This window comes from Onychostruthus taczanowskii, unplaced genomic scaffold, assembly GCF_017590055.1.
Source record: "Onychostruthus taczanowskii isolate IOZ18803 unplaced genomic scaffold, ASM1759005v1 scaffold64, whole genome shotgun sequence".
NCBI lineage: Eukaryota > Metazoa > Chordata > Aves > Passeriformes > Passeridae > Onychostruthus > Onychostruthus taczanowskii.
In genome coordinates, this window is record NW_024504122.1 from 1,808,306 (window position 1) to 1,823,430 (window position 15,125).

Consider the following 15,125-nt stretch of genomic DNA (forward strand, 5'->3'; position numbering starts at 1 on the left):
CTCAGTCCGCAGCACCAAGTTTTTATTTATAGAAGCAGATGCTTTACGAAAGACTTGAATTAATAAAATACCACTGGCATTTAGAAGCAGCCACTGCTAATGCAGCCGGTGCCAGGAGCACAGCCCTGAGGCCTGGCCGGTACCTGATGCCTCAAGGAACACTGTGATCACACAGAAGGGCAAACATTAAGTAATTTGTTCCCCCTTTGTGTAGGGAGTGAGTTTCATTCGACCTCCCCCTGGGATATCTCACTCCAGCCACTCAAGACCTTGCCAAAGTCGTCCAGAAAACAAACCCAGGATTTTATATTCTCCTATAGTCCAAGCCAGAGCTCAGCCCGCTGGCAGTGTCACGGTCACCTCCCCGCCTTCCCCTTCATTGCCTGCTTTGCTTCGCAGGCAGATTATTGCGGTGCAAGGCGCTTGCACGCCACCGGCCGCTTCGCCCCTTACCGGGCGGGCGGCAGCTACTTATTCCCTTACTCCATGGCAGGGGCGAACAGGAGAACCAGCGTGTTCTGCCAAGGCAGCGAGCGGGGCTTGGCAGCTGCTGTCCAGAGCACAGCGGGCACGGAGCTACCGGGACGTGGCGAGGAGCCTTCCCCGACGGCGGTGGAGCTCCCGCTGCCCTAGGTCCGCTTCCAGCCCCTTCCCCGAGCACACCGGGTCCGCTCCGGTCCGCGCTTCCGCAGCGCCGCTCGTTGCCGCGGCAACCCTCCGTCTGCGCTTCCCGCCGCCGCCCCACCGCGCTCCGCGTTCCGCTGCGCTGGAGCACCGCGATTGGCGGCGCGGAGGGGCGGGCTTTGCCCACCAGCCGCCGGCGCTCAGGCCAGCTCGCCGGGCTGTCCCCGCTGCGGACACGGTGCTGAGGAGCCTCGTCCGTCTCCGCGGCGCCTTCCTAGGGGAGCGGGTTCCACAGCCACTCCGCTCCCTGCGCGGGCGGCACCGGTCCCGGGCACCCCGACCCGCAGGGACCCGGCTCCCCGCGCCGCTCCCGCCGCTGTCTCCGCGCCGCTCAGCCCAACCCGCCCATCGCCGCCGCTCATTGGCCCACCGCCTTATGAATATGCAGATTCCGACCCACGGTCGTCTAATGGCAGGAGGGCAGATAATTAATATTCTCGTTTCGGCGCGCGGATTGGCCGGCGCTCGTCCCGCCCCGGCAGCGGGGTAAGCCGCCCCCTGTCGGCGGCAGGAAGGGGCGGGCGCGGCGCCGGGAGCGCGACATGGTGGGCGCTGGTACGCGCGGGGCGCCGCTGCTGCCGTCCGTGCTGCTGCTGCCGCTGCTGCTGCGGGGCGCGGCGGGCGGCATCGCCGACAGCGTCGTCTGGGCCGTCAACGCGGGCGGCGATGCCCATGTGGACGTGAACGGCATCCACTTCCGCAAGGACCCGCTCGAGGGCCGCGTGGGCCGAGGTGAGGGCGGGGGACACGCTGCGGTCGGGGGGTTTCGGCGGGACAGCCTGCGGGGTCCCGCTCCGCTGCGGCTGCGGGATCCCGCTGTGCTGGCGGCGTCCGGGACCCGCGCGCCCCCGGCGCCGTCCTGCCCGCTGCAGTCCCGGCGGGTCTGTGGGTGTCCCCGCAGGACGGCGGGGGCTCCTCTCCCCCAGCCGCCCGGGGACGGTGGTGGTCCGAAGGCAGCGCCGGCACTTGTCCCCAGCGAGACCACGGCCACCCTTGTTCTCCCGCCGGGCCCAGCTGGGGCTGCATCTCTCGTCCCCGTGGCGGTGCGGGCCCGGGGCCCCAGAGGCGGCGGGATGAGCCCTGCGGGATGGTGTTCCTGCCCTCGGCCTGCGGGGTTGTGTAATGCCGAAGGGGAAGTGGCTCCGCGAGGGTTGGAGTGGGATTTCGGCTGGAAAGGCGGCGGGAGCAGTCAAGCTGCCAGCCTTGCCGCGTGCGCCCGCAGGTCTCTTTTCTCTCCCGTTTTCCACTGAAGCGCCCGTGTTCTACAGCAGGATCCGCCGGTTCACAGCCCAGTGCGCAGCGCACTCGGTGCAGTGGGAGCAAGCTTTTCCAGCCCTCTGCAGCCCGATCTGGGTCGCGCACGGTGGGCTGATGCTTGCAGCATTCTGGATCCGACAGCGAAGAGCACAGGCTGCTCGCTGGATCCCCGCTGCTGGGCCCGCAGGGGGAAGGTACAGCCGGCTGGTCTGCTCCATGCCCCAGACCGTGGCTGGGTGTTCAAGGGCAGGGACACGAGCAGAAGTAGAGGCAGATGGGAAATCATCGGCTGCTCTAACTACCAAGTCATTAAAATCTTCAGCCTACCACTTAGGACAGGATGGAAAACTAAGTGCACTTGGATTACCTTTTCCTACTTCCCCCAAGACCACCACAGTTTGAATTGTGCATGTGTCTGATATTTGATGTACCAAAACTTAGTTGATTCACTAATATATTGAAAAGCTATCTGTGCTGAACTGTTCTGCTCTCAGTTACAGGTGAGTGGTGGAATGTGGAGATGAGCTGTTGATTTTTGAGTCTAACCTTTGCTTTTCCATGTAGGGTGGTGAGGATTTTCCTGTGCTATACAGCTGGAACTGTTATTGCTTGTCCTGCATGAGTGCCATCCCAAATGGAGAGCCTTTTGGGCACACTGGATACAGTGGAGGTCACATTTAAATTCTAATATGGTTTTTCACACCCATGGAAGCTGCTGTTCCAGTCGCAGGGTGCCCTGATCACTGTAGATCAGCTTCCCTTCATAGACCTCTCACATGTGTGACTTGAATGTCCTTGTGGACTTGAACTATTTATTTCTGAGTGGAAGAGAAAAAAGGGTCTTTTTCAAGCACATTGTGACATGCACTTCCTTTGTGGAAAGGCCGCGGTGTTTCCTCTGAGCAGCAGGCTGTTACAGTAATCCTGCATCAGCCAGTGGTGCCAGGCACAGTGGAGACTTTACCCCTTTGAGCTCTCAGCTGCCTTTCCCTCAATGGCTTTTTATTGCACTATTGTTCATTTACTCTGGGCTCCTCTGTATTGATAGACATGTAAGGGCTATAGCAGAAATGTATGGCTGACTGGGAGGAAATGACCTAGGGATAATAATTCTGGGCTGTACTGCCTCTGGGCAATTTAAAACCTTTTTTTTCAAGCCTCCATTCAGCTGCTGTGCCCTAAAGGACTGACTGTGCTGATGGCAATTACAGAATAGACAGGTGCCAAACATGTTGAGTTACAGCTTGGTGTGTACTGCTTGCTCTCTGTGAGCACCCAGCGTGCTGTAAAATCCATCTTGCTTCCACAGCTCTGACATGCAGGTGACAGGTCTTCCTCTCCAGTTACCTTCTTGGCTATTAAAGGACTTTCTTCCTGTGCAGGCTTTCCTTTAACAGGAGCTGCCTTCTGTGGAGTCCTTGGTTTGCTATCACTGTAATCTGTAGCTGGCCACAAATATCTGCGTGGGAGGGCAGGTTAAACTTTTCACCCTCTGTATTTCTGGTGTTTAGAGTCCTCAGTCTTTATGCCCAAGTTCAAGTGGTAAAGAGAAGTGGAAGATTGCCTGAGCAGCTCTGTGTGAAACAGGAGACTAAGAACTGGCATTAATTTCCTCTCACTCGTTTGCATTGGCTCTGTCTTTGGCAACGTGTGCTGGGTTAGGAGTTCTTGCTTTGTCTTGGCCAATGCAATGTCTGTTCCCATGGAAATGGGGCTGGGAGAGGTAAGTGTCAGCAGAGAACTTCGTCTGGATCAACTTCTGCTCGAAGTGCCAGTGGATGGATGGTGTCCACAGTCTTCCCTCCTGCCTCTGCTTCTCTGGGGAATTGTTTGATGTGCAGTTTGCATTTATACAGGAGCCTGATACAGTAGTATACCATGTGGGGTTAAAGTTGTTGGGGACTGCTGTAGAGGTGGTGAAACACTGAAAAGACACACATTTTGTGATTTCTTATTTTGTCAGTTGTTGTACTGTTTGGGCATGGTGTTTGGGCCCTTCTCAGGGGCTCTTTGCACGCCTGCAGACAGCACCCATTTCAGCTGGGTGGCTCTGAGAACATCAGCTGATGAAGCTGCTGGTGCTCTTTAAATGCTTGCATATCTTTTTGCTTCCTTCATCCCGTCTTCATGCTGACAGGTATTGTGGGCCTGTGGTGAGAAGAAAGGGCTTTGTAAGATGCCTAATGCTTTTCACCCTTCTGCCATTCCTCAGTTCTTTGTTGAGGGGGATGAGTCTCTAAAACCCAGTGCTATCAACTGCTAACTTCAGATCTGTTGTGCCAATTAGTTGAGTCAGTCCTATGCTAGCTGTTTTAGTTTTGTACTTGGAGTCTGAAATGTGAAAATATCATAAAAATATTCTAGGTGTTTTCACTCTTTAAAGCAAGAGCCAATGACCAATCCTTTGGCTTTGTGTAATGGTTTTGAAACAGGCTTTTCTTTCTGAAATGGTGCAAGTGAGCTTACTGTGTCTTAGACTGCAGCAGGTCTCCAGACCTGTTTTCCTACATTTCTTGGATTTTGGGGCTTTAGCTTCTTGTGCTTCTGCTCTGGTAGTGCTGCCTGCTTGCTGGTCAGAGCAAGTAGGGGAGATGAGTCTGATGGGCTGTAAGTGCTAATGCCACTTATGAAGTTAAGCACTTCAAGAATATATAAAGTGTTTCTTCCTCAGAATGTAACCCTTCCTCTCACTCCTTTGTGCTCAAAACCCAGCTTCTGACTATGGTATGAAACTGCCAATCCTGCGCTCCAACGCGGAAGACCAGATTCTGTACCAGACGGAGCGCTACAATGAGGAAACCTTTGGCTATGAAGTTCCCATCAAAGAGGAGGGTGACTATGTGCTGGTGTTGAAGTTTGCAGAGGTCTATTTTGCACAGTCTCAACAGAAGGTAAGCAATAGCACCTTGTGTGTCTCTGATGCGAGTTCCTGGCTAAGACTGTGTGTGCTCAGGTTACCTCTGCTGCTTTGCATGCTGGAGGAAGGAGTAAGTTAACTTAGGTCCCAGCCTTTGCCAGGCTCTGAACCTTTAGAGCTCTTTTCCACATTCTAGATATACAGTTGGACTGGAAAACTTAATTTCAAAGTATACAAACAAACATGTGCAACTAAACATAACTAGCAATAGGGTTTTACAACCTGCTTAGGATGTGCTGGCTTTGAGAAGTTTTTTTTCCTTTTTCTTGAACACTTGCTTCTGACTTGACAGCATAGTTGTGCTGGAGGAAGTATTGCATAGATTGAAGCTGGGAGGTGGTCTGGGTTAGCCTACTCAAAACAATTTCTGCAAATGTAATAAGACTTGATACTCGTTCAGTCTGATCCTGAAAGCAGAATTAAATTCGTCTGCTTTTTGCTTTTTAGAGGAGAATAATCCTTGCCCATTTTTGAAATCCCTCGTATAGAGAAGTGGAAACAGAAGCAAGCAGAACTCAAAGCCCTGTGATAAATTGGGGTAGGAGTGGTTTGAGTTTTAGTCTGGCTTTCCTCTGATTTCATCAGCTTCTTTAGGGCTGATCTCCTTAAGTACTGTGCTGCCTTCCTGCCAGAGAAGTATTTCAGGGAGCAGAACTGGTGGGGCTAGCTTACAGAACGGATGCAAAAAGCAGCCTCAGATTAAACTGAAGGGCTGAGGTATCTTTGGTTCCTCTTCCTTCATGTGGTTCTGCTGGGATTCCCCAGGTGCTGCGTGAAGTTTGAGTCATTACAGCCCTGAGGAGGACTTTCACTCTGAATTTACAGATGTGGTTAGCAGTTAAACATTTTACCTCCTTCAAACCCTGTGTTCTTCACCAGCTTATTTCCTCTTCTCTGTTCTGCTGCAGGCTGTTAGTTAGAAATGGCTTCATTCCCTAGGGTGTGGTGTGTCACAGCCACCCCAAGGTGGTAGGAGCAGGTCTTCAGACAGGAGAAGAGTTGTGAAAGAGAAGCATGAATAAACTGGAATAAAAATTTGCTGTCCTCAGGTCTGAACAGCAGATGTAGGGGCTGTTTTAAAAGGAGAAGGCAGCTTTCAGGGTATTTGAAGCATTGTTAATGCTTTAGTGTCTTTACTTGGCTGGTTTTGGGCTTTGAATCCTTCCCAAAGGAGTGGGCCAGGACATGTTACAATGCTTTCTGGTTCTGGGTGCACAAAAAGCAGAGACCTTTCCTGTTCTGTTCCCGTTTCAATTGTCACGTGCCTGAATCTGCTCTGACTCTGTCATTTCTTCCACCCTGAAGGTATTTGATGTTCGCTTGAATGGCCACGTGGTAGTGAAAGACTTGGACATTTTTGACAGAGTTGGACACAGCACAGCTCACGATGAGATCATTCCCATGAGTATCAAAAAGGGAAAACTGAGTGTCCAGGGAGAGGTTTCAACATTCACAGGAAAGCTCCACATTGAGTTTGTAAAGGTAATAAGCTTTTCAGGGCAGAGCCTTGATCTTCCCTTTCCCTTTCTTACCCAGTCATGTGGTGCAGCTGTGTGCTGGAGGAGGAGAGGTGTTGGTAGGTGGGGAGACCATTCCTTTTCTCAGAGCTGCAGCACTGACTGCTGCTTTTCCTTTTTCTAGGGCTACTATGACAATCCGAAAATCTGTGCCCTATACATCCTGCAAGGAACAGTGGAAGGTAAGCACAGTTTCTGAGCCAGAAGGCTCTTCCCCCTTGGAGAGCAGCCTGTTGCTTCTCAGACTATGAGATCATAGCTTTTGCTGACCCACATCTGCCAAAATTGTTTCTTTCACTGAGTTCCCACAGAGTGCAGTTGCAGAGTGAAGTAGGTGTGTACTGTCCTCATTCTCCTCCAAGTCACAAAGCTTGTGTCATTTTGGAGAGAGAAAAATCAATTTGTTTTGGAATTTCCTGAATATGGGGAAGAGGAGAAGGAAACATGTCTGGTCAGTCTCAGCTTATAGCTACAGATAAATACCCTCTGGCCTTGGATGTCAGCAGCAGCCCTGCAGACAAATAATTTACAACTGTTTTAGCCAGTGCTTAAGTATTTCTTACCTGGAGCTTTGTTTTGCTTTTTCAGCCTTAGAACAAGGCACTATTTTTTTCCCAGGTACCAGTTCCTCTGGATAGCTGGGGAGTGCTGGAAGGGTCCTTGTTTTTTTATCACCCTCTTTATAAGTGAGCTGGAAGTGAAGCCCTCTAGTTCCTGAACTAGGAGGGTTTAGGTTCCCTCTCTGACCAAAACATCAATTTGCTTTACTATGGGATGGTCAGGTGCTGCTGAAGATTTGGTAAGAACCTTGTGGCCAGGTGGCACCTGCAGCTCAGGCCCAAGGCTCAGAAGGCTGGATTTTCATGGGGCTTGGCCATGCTGCTCTCACAGCTCTAGCTTTGAGCGGTGCAGTGGTGTGGAGTAGGACTGTTTATGGAAAGGGTTGTTCCCATTCCTGTTTGCACCTGTATCTGCTGGTCCTGCAGGCAGCAGGTGCTTGTTCTTGACTAGATCTTCCTGAGCAGCTGCAGTATCTGAATGTGTGCTCTAAGTGTGCTTTTGTGCATTAACTTGTCTGTGGCACGCGTTGATGGTGTGGAAGGATGAAGTTTTTCTGCAGGCTGGATCCTTGGATTCTCTTATCTTGCAAAGAAAAGAAATAGTGGTGTGATCCTCTGTGGTAGAAGATACTCCTCTCTTTTGGAGTGTTCTGGTTGTGGTTTTGATGGGGTCTTAGGTACCTTCTTGCTGATGTTCATGTTGGACTGGGGAGAGGGGAAGGAAGTGCTTCGAGTGAACTCCCAATTTACATCCTGCCTGCTTGCAACCTTTTGTCTTGTTCAACAGATGTTCCAAAGCTGCAGCCACACCCAGGCCTGGAGAAAAAAGAGGAAGATGATGATGAAGATGACTATGATGATGGCTCCAGTGTCAAAAAACAGGCAAATAAGAACCGGGTTCAGTCAGGCCCACGCACACCAAACCCCTATGCCTCGGACAACAGCAGCCTCATGTTTCCTATATTGGTGGCCTTTGGTGTCTTCATTCCTACCCTCTTCTGCCTCTGCCGATTGTGAGAGCAAGCCCCACAGTGCATCAGCCCAGGGGCTGGGAGGGAAGGAGTTGGACCAAATATGGTTGCTTTCAATTTCTCCATATTGTTCATAATTTAAGGAAAAAAAAAAAAAAGAGAGAGATGATTCATTTGGAATGAATAGCAGGTCCAGGTAAGAGGGAACTTACCTTCCCCCTGCCAGCAAGCAGCAAGGCCCTCGCCTTCCCCTTCGCACCATGTGCAGCCTCTGATTCTCCCTGGGGCATCCAAGAGTGAACTGAGTCCTGGCTGGGTGTGTATTGGGCCATGAAAGCTGATGCTACCAGTCCTGGGCCATGTCCCACACTGAGAGAAAGCCATGTGCTGTAGGATCTCTGCCTTTACTGGGTGGAATACAGTTCCTTAAGCAGGAAAGCAATTCTTAAAACAAGGCTGGGGTACACATTTTGTCCAGGAGCGTGGAAGTGTTGTGGTGCTGTTGGGTGTCAAGCGACTGCAGAGGACAGAGCCTGGCTCAGCATCTCCCTGAAGGTGTGCAACACAATGTATGGTACTCGCCTGCGTAAGGATACCAAGGCTCCAGTCCAGCCTCTGTGGAGACAGTTCCCTCCTGAGACTGCAAGCTGCGCCAGGAGCAGAGGGATTTATCTGGCCTGATTTGCTGCACCAGTTGGGAGAGACTTTCCTAGTCTGGCAATCGCAACGTGTGTTCCATCGCAGAGGGATTCTGCTGTAGCCTGCGAGAGGCTGACGTCGTTAGCGTCTGATCAGATGCACTTGTTTTCTGTATTGATTATGGCTTTTGTTTCCTTTAATATCCTTTTATTTTCAAAGTTTTTGTTTTAAGCTCAGTTCCTTGTTTTGCCTTTCCTAGCAAGTGACCTCTGCTTTGGAAGAAGCTGAGAATCAGGTGAACTAGAGAGAAGGTTCAGGACTTGTTCCTTGACCTTCCTAATGGTGAGCTCCCTTCTCTGTGACTCAAACAACCTGTGCTGTGGGACAGAGCAGAGCAACCTGGTGGATGCTCCCTGTGGGAGCATCTGTAGGGATCAGCCCTGCCTGTGGCAGTGAGAAGTGGAGCTGGTCAGTGTTTGCAGTGAGTGAGTTTGGCCTTTTGCATATCCAGGCCCTGTAGTGAAGGGGCAGATGTCCAACTTTTCAGTCCTGCAGAGCAAGGTGATTTGTTGCTATCGAGAGATCTGGAAATGAGCAATGCACTGGAGACAAGGTCACCTGCTTCCCCCAGGGATATTTCTGCAAGAAGCTTCTGTTTCCACATGCAGAGCCTGTGCCTGCCTGGCAGAGGCTGAACAGAGCGAAAGCCACTGCTGTGCCTTGTGGTCCAGAGCTGTAGGCCCTGAGGAACTGCCTTCCCACAGTCTTGGCCTCCGACATGTTGAGCATTTCTGGCTGACCAGGAGGGAGATGTTCTGTGCTGGATCAGGATCTGTCCCAGGCAGGGTTGGGTTTTTGCAGGTCAGCTTTGTTTTTGCTGAGCTCTGGGCTCACGGAGCGCTTTACCTCACGCTCTCTCCGTTGTCTTCAGAAGTGTTTTGTCTTTCCCTGGAGCAGTGGCACTGAGCAGTGATCTCTGCTGTTCTCCCTCTCTGGGTCTGCATTTTCCTAGCTGTTGTTTCTGAGTTTGATCCCCTGCAGTGGTTCAGCCTTTCTTTGAGCTAAGCAGGGTCAGCAGAATTACCAAGTTTCTGGCAAGGGAACTGGAGGAGCAGCCTGTTCTGTTCTGCTGGGCCCAGACAGCTGAAGCCTTCGCTTCCTCTTATCCCTCAAGCTGTGATAGGAGCTGTCAGCTCAGGGTCTCCAGAGTGGAAGCTGGGGGAGGTGACAAAATGCATCTCTCTGCAGCAGTGCCACTGAACCTTGCCTTTCTGATCACATCACTGCTACAGGCCTGATCCTAATTCTGTATCTGTGAGCTGAAAAACAAGCAGGACCTTCATTATCTTCTCTCCAACTGCACAAAGGCTAGTTTGGGACAGAAGGGAGTCCCTGCCCAGTTAAAGGAGAATACAGGCTTTAGAGAGAGCAGATCTTGAAGAACAAACCTTAGGATGAAAGGTGGTAAGCTTGAAGTTGTCTGCTTCATCTTCTAGCTACCGTTAAAATCCTAATACTTTCAAAACTATTATAAAATATGAGCTCTGATTTGTTCAGTGGCAGTGTCTGCAGGGATTCTCCAGCGTTTTTGGGATTGCTCTAACTGGATTGAAGAGACATTTAGATGTTTATCAATTTAGAGAACCATGAACTGTGCTGATTTGTTAAGCAAAGAACCTGGGGTTGAAAGCAGGCGTCTCTCTAAGGAGCTGCTCTCCTCCAGGCCTTTTAGGTGCATTTTATTTAAGCATCCTTGAAGCAAGGAATCACTCAGCTTCTTGTGGCTCACCCAGTAATCTCAGCACCTTGCCTACCATGGGAGAGAGAGTGTGTGTTTAGATGTGCAGAAGCTGGAGACAAGTCTTTTAGGATAGTTTATCCTTGCCTCCCCTAGCAGCCAGGGCAGCCATTTGGTGCCATCAGCTGCCCCAAGGCAGAGCTGTACAGGCTGTGATCTAGCTTGTTCTAGTTGCTCAGTTCAAATGAATTTGTCTTATTTGAATAAGAATAGGGAGGAGAAACAGTTCATCCTTCATGGCTTCAATTTAGTTGTTTTGACTCTGGTTTTGTGCATCTTTCTCACTACAAAGCTGGTTTCTGGGAGTTCCTGACCCTGTTAAGGTTCTATGAGACTTTCCTTCCTGGTCCATCCCCTCCTGACAGGTTTGCTTTGGAAGGAGCCTTCAGACAAAGCATGTGGGAGCACCAAGGCTGGTAGGGGCTGGCCAGTCAGCACCTTTCTGGGAATGGCGTGCTCCAGCTCCCCTGGCCATCTCTGTCTAGTATCTTCAAGCAAGAATCAGGGGTGTAACAAGGCTCCTGGTCCTCACCAGGGAAAGAAAAAATTTGGGCTGGCTGTAGCTTTCCAGGACGGGTGTTTGAGGGAATATGCAAGACATTGTTTAACTGAGACAGGTCAGAGACAAGCCTGTTTGCTCTGATTCCTCTGCCAGCTGCAGGCAGATGGAGTGCAGCAGTGTGGGGAGCTGGGTCAGAACAGACCCTGGCTTGATTCATGTTGTGTAGAGAGGGGCAGATATAGCAATTCTAATAAAGCTTCTACTTAATAAAGGGAAAATCACTGTCTATGATGTTTCAGGCCTGGATCCAGCCTCAACATAGTGGTTTCAAGGCTTATTTAATTGTCCCATCAGCCCCTCCTTTAAGCCAGGCTATTGAAGTCTTCTGTGTGTGACTAAACATCTTTACCCTTTTGAGTGTCCCAGGTGGCAGTGAACAGAAAGCCAAATGAATTCCCTTCTCTTTTTGGTGCCTTTGTCTCAGGCTTTGAATAAAAGTCTATTTGATGGAGCTTCTTTTTTTTTTAAGGAGCTTCTGAGTTTTTTCTTTTTCTTCAAGGGACAGGCATTCCCTGCCCTTGAGATCAGATGGGGACTGTCTCCCTGTCCCCAGATGCCAGCTCTGGAGGTCACAGCTGCAATAGAGAACTGTGAGCAAGTATCTTTATTTTCAGCCCTTAAAGTCAACGGAAGAAAAGTGTAGCAGGGGATAGAAGAACTTGAAGAGCTCCTTCAGGTCTGGTCTGCCCCAGAAATCGCCTGAAGGCAGGATGGAGAACTTCCAGACAGTCTGGTGCCTGGGCGTCTGTGCAGTTCAGAGCTGAGTGAGTCACGCTGGGTCCTGGTATTGTTTGGCACTTACAGCTTCTGGGTGCAGAGTGGGGCTTGGGGGCTCCTGCACCCCTAATTTGCTCGCTGAGGGCCTGCCCCGTGCTGCTTAGGTCTGAACAGAGCAGGCAGCTGTGCCTTGTCCCTTGGCCTTTAAGTTGGAATGGGATTGCAGCAGCCAGGGAAGTGTCTTGCTACAGGAGCTCTGGGCTGAACAAGCCTGTTGCTGATAGAAAACAGCAGGAGGGAGAGCCATGAGAGCAGCTTCAGCCCTTGGTGTGAGACAGATTCTGAGCAGCTGTGAAGTACCAAGTGTTTCAGGCTCTGTTTGGTGCTCAAATGTGGGAGAGATCCGTCTGCTTCTTGCGCGTATGATGGGGAGGGAAATATCCTTGCTGAGAATCCAAGGGAAATGGGAACTGGGCCAGCACTGAGCTGATTTACCTACTGGCACTTCTGCATCTCCACAACAAATGCCAAAGCCTAATACAATTCAAGGATGCTATTTTCATGTCGGCCTGGTTCCACCAGTCTGTCTCCACCGGCTGGTCCCAAATAGGCTCACAGGAGTATTCTCAACGGCACAGACGCACCAGGCTGGAGCTGTGAAGGCTCAGAAACGTGATCACATGGATGGGCTTCCTGTGCTGCACCCCTGCTTCGTGCTGCCCAGCAGGTCTGGGGCACATGCATTCACCTTGGATCCAAATGGATTTGACCCAGGAGTATTGTAGCATTGAAAGGTGCTGGGATGGATGGGAGAGGTGAAAGCAGGTCCATGTCTTCCGGGACTCTGGCTTGCTCAGAGTTTATTGCTGTATATTAAATACTATTTTTGGAGATTGTGGGGAAGATGAGGGTGGGGAGGGATGTGACGATGCTGTCCACAGTCTGATTGGTGGGATGCTACTGCAGGTTATTGATAGGTTTGTTTTTTTTTTCTCAAAAAGTGCTTTATTTAAAAAAGAAAAAAAAAAAGTCAACAGAACAAGTGCTTTCCATCCTCCTAGAAACTGTGCTGGCTGATTAGAAAATGTGAATAATCTTTTGCAAACATCAAAGGTTTTTGCTAAAGGGTTTGTGTGATGGAGATTGGAAGGCAAGGGGCAAAGTACAGCTTGAACCAGTTTAGCTGGGAAGAGTGTGAATCCAGGAAATGCAGGATCTCTGCCCTGGAGTTGTCCCCTGTCACACTTAATGGGGATGTGCTCTCCTGTTCTACCATGGCTGTTCTGTCACACTGGCAGTTCCTGAGCTGGTGTTCTGGAGTGAAGCAGTGGCTGGCAAGTGCGGGGCTTGAATTTTTTGTGGTTTCCTCGGGGTCTTTGTGCATCAGGGCTTTCGCACTTGTGGAGCAGCTGGCTTGGTAAAGGAGCCCTGGAGCCCGTGAGAGCAGAGGCAGGATCTGTGCTCCATGCCAGGAGGCAGCAGCCAGGACTGTGAGAGGTGGTGGTGGTGTTTGGGTCCTGTTGGGGTAGCAGCAGTTGGCACATGGTCCCACCACTCCGTTGTGCCTGGCCGTGGATGTGTGGAAGTGGCCTGTGCCACTGGCATCAGGGACACATCACAAACTACTTAAAGCTGCAGGTCTAAGTTGTCTGTGAAGGCTGAAGCAGTGTGAGGAGAAATCTACATCTGTATGTGTCACCAGTACAAAGGGTTTTTGAGGAGGATTTTTTATTTTACTGCCCATTGTTTTGTGTTATAACAACTTGCAGTGACTTCTTTACTTTGTTTTGCAGCAAGCTTGGGCCCTAGGTGAAAAGCACAGATACTATTTCTGATTGCATCGGCTTTGCAGGGACTAGTTTGGGGGAGATGGGCATGGAGGTGGGTTATTTTATTTTTGGTACATGGTAGCAGTTTTATTTTTTAATTTTCCCAGGATGTTTGGCTGAGGGAATGTTCTGAAATCTACTGTCTGGCAGTTTAACCAGCAGTGTGCTAAAGGAAAATAAACAAAATTATATTGTCACTTGGATGAGATGGTCCCTCTTTTCTGGTGGTGGGGGCAGAGGAACCCCCTCTGGTTTACACCCATGCGAGGGAGGCTGAGCCTGGCAGACTGCTGGGTAACATCGTGCTGCTGCCTCCACTACAGCCCTGGTGATCTCTTGCCCATTGTTTGGAGCGGTAAGGTGCAGATGGAATGGTACAACATCCTCTTAAAAGTGCTGATGTGGTTGTTGCTTCCTGCTCAGAGCCGGAGCACCAGAGAGATGTAATCTGCTTTCTGGGGCTTTGCAGGCTGCCCCGCTTTCAGCTTGAAACCGTGTCAGAGGCAGGTGGGGCTGGAGCAGAGGGAAAGCAGCAGCCTTGTGCTGCCGGTGCCTGCTCCTGGGGACCCTGGTGCCATGCAGAGAGGGAGCTTTTCTGGAGGGCCTGGCTCTGTCCTTCCTTAGGGCACAGGATAGAGGCACCAAGCCCATGCAGCGGGGAGGATTTAGGAGCACTGGTGCGGGCAGGTTTTTTTGAAATAGCATTTGGCTGGCAGTAGTAGGAGTGTGCTGCTCACAAGCCACAGCAAGCGTCACAAATCACTGCTCAAAATCTGCTTCCGGTCATCGTGAGCGTGTTCAGTGTCTGCTGGAGGACTTCCAAAAGGAGGATGCAGACGTTTGTTTTTCTTGCCCAGTTCTCCAGAGGGCTGGAGGTGACTCTTGACAGCTCTTGCGTTCCTGCTGCGGGCTGGTGGGCTGCCCCTCTTTGGGAAGAAACACATTCAAACCTCCGTGCGTTGATACTTTTGAGTCCCTCCGAGTGGGATCTCCCCACTTCCTCGCACCGGGCTGGGGAGACTCGTCCGATGTCTGCAGCTGCCGCCTCCGGTGTGTGGTCATGACACTGACCCGGGGGCACACGCTCCTGTCGCTGTCCCGCTCCCCAGGGACAGCAGCTGGGGTGTCCCCGGGCAGGAGGAGCGTGGTGTGCGCTCCATGGCATCGTCTTGCTGACGCTGCCGAAGAGTGCTTGCCCCGTCCCCTGAACAGCGGGGCTCTCGGGGCTGCCTGCCCTCTGTGTCACCGGCTGCGCTGCGGGTTCAGGCCGCGCCTTCAGACCCGGGAGCCCAGGTGGCCAGCGAGGGGTGCCGACCGGGCGGTGCGGCGGGAGCGGGACGCGGGCTGGCAGCCGGCCGGGGGCAGCGGGAGTGGGGCCGGTTTAGTTTGTTCTTTGTGTTGTTTTCCCCCAGGTAACTCAGCTTTCCCAGCCGGCCTGTCCCGCTGCGTCCCCGGACAGAGCGGCTGCCGCGCCGGCGGTGCCCGTGCGAGGCTCTTGGGTCACCCATCCAGGCGCGACCGCGGCGGGCCCTGCTGAGCTTCGGGCGCGGCGTTGCCTGGCAACGGCCCCCGCCCCGCCCCGCGCTCCCATAGCTACCGAGGCGGGCGGCGGCCATCTTGGCAGCGGCCATGAGCGGCTCCAGGGCGCGGGCGGCGGCGGCGGCGCCGGGGCCG

At 51.9% G+C, this 15,125-nt stretch overlaps 2 protein-coding genes across 2 annotated transcripts in view; both read left to right on the forward strand.

Annotated features, from left to right (window-relative positions):
• The first annotated feature begins 1,191 nt into the window (after window positions 1-1,191).
• MLEC (malectin) lies at window positions 1,192-13,648 on the forward strand. The gene is made up of 5 exons (XM_041420399.1): window positions 1,192-1,416; window positions 4,654-4,832; window positions 6,164-6,340; window positions 6,500-6,557; window positions 7,723-13,648. The coding sequence occupies exons 1-5, from the start codon at window positions 1,227-1,229 to the stop codon at window positions 7,950-7,952; spliced, it is 834 nt and encodes a 277-aa protein (XP_041276333.1). The 5' UTR covers window positions 1,192-1,226; the 3' UTR covers window positions 7,953-13,648.
• A 1,432-nt stretch (window positions 13,649-15,080) lies between these two features.
• Window positions 15,081-15,125, forward strand: part of UNC119B (unc-119 lipid binding chaperone B) — a 6,733-nt gene continuing 6,688 nt past the window's right edge. The window contains exon 1 of the mRNA XM_041420550.1: window positions 15,081-15,125. This exon is cut by the window's right edge and continues 163 nt beyond it. Coding sequence (XP_041276484.1) covers window positions 15,081-15,125 — 45 coding nt within the window.

What these genes read in the sequence shown, in the direction of transcription:
- MLEC (XM_041420399.1), top strand. Translation starts at nt 1,227, where the DNA reads ATGGTGGGCGCTGGTACGCGCGGGGCGCCGCTGCTGCCGTCCGTGCTG. An exon ending in CGAGGGCCGCGTGGGCCGAG is followed by an intron (nt 1,417 to 4,653) that starts GTGAGGGCGGGG and finishes CTCAAAACCCAG; the next exon opens with CTTCTGACTATGGTATGAAA. An exon ending in TCCACATTGAGTTTGTAAAG is followed by an intron (nt 6,341 to 6,499) that starts GTAATAAGCTTT and finishes TCCTTTTTCTAG; the next exon opens with GGCTACTATGACAATCCGAA.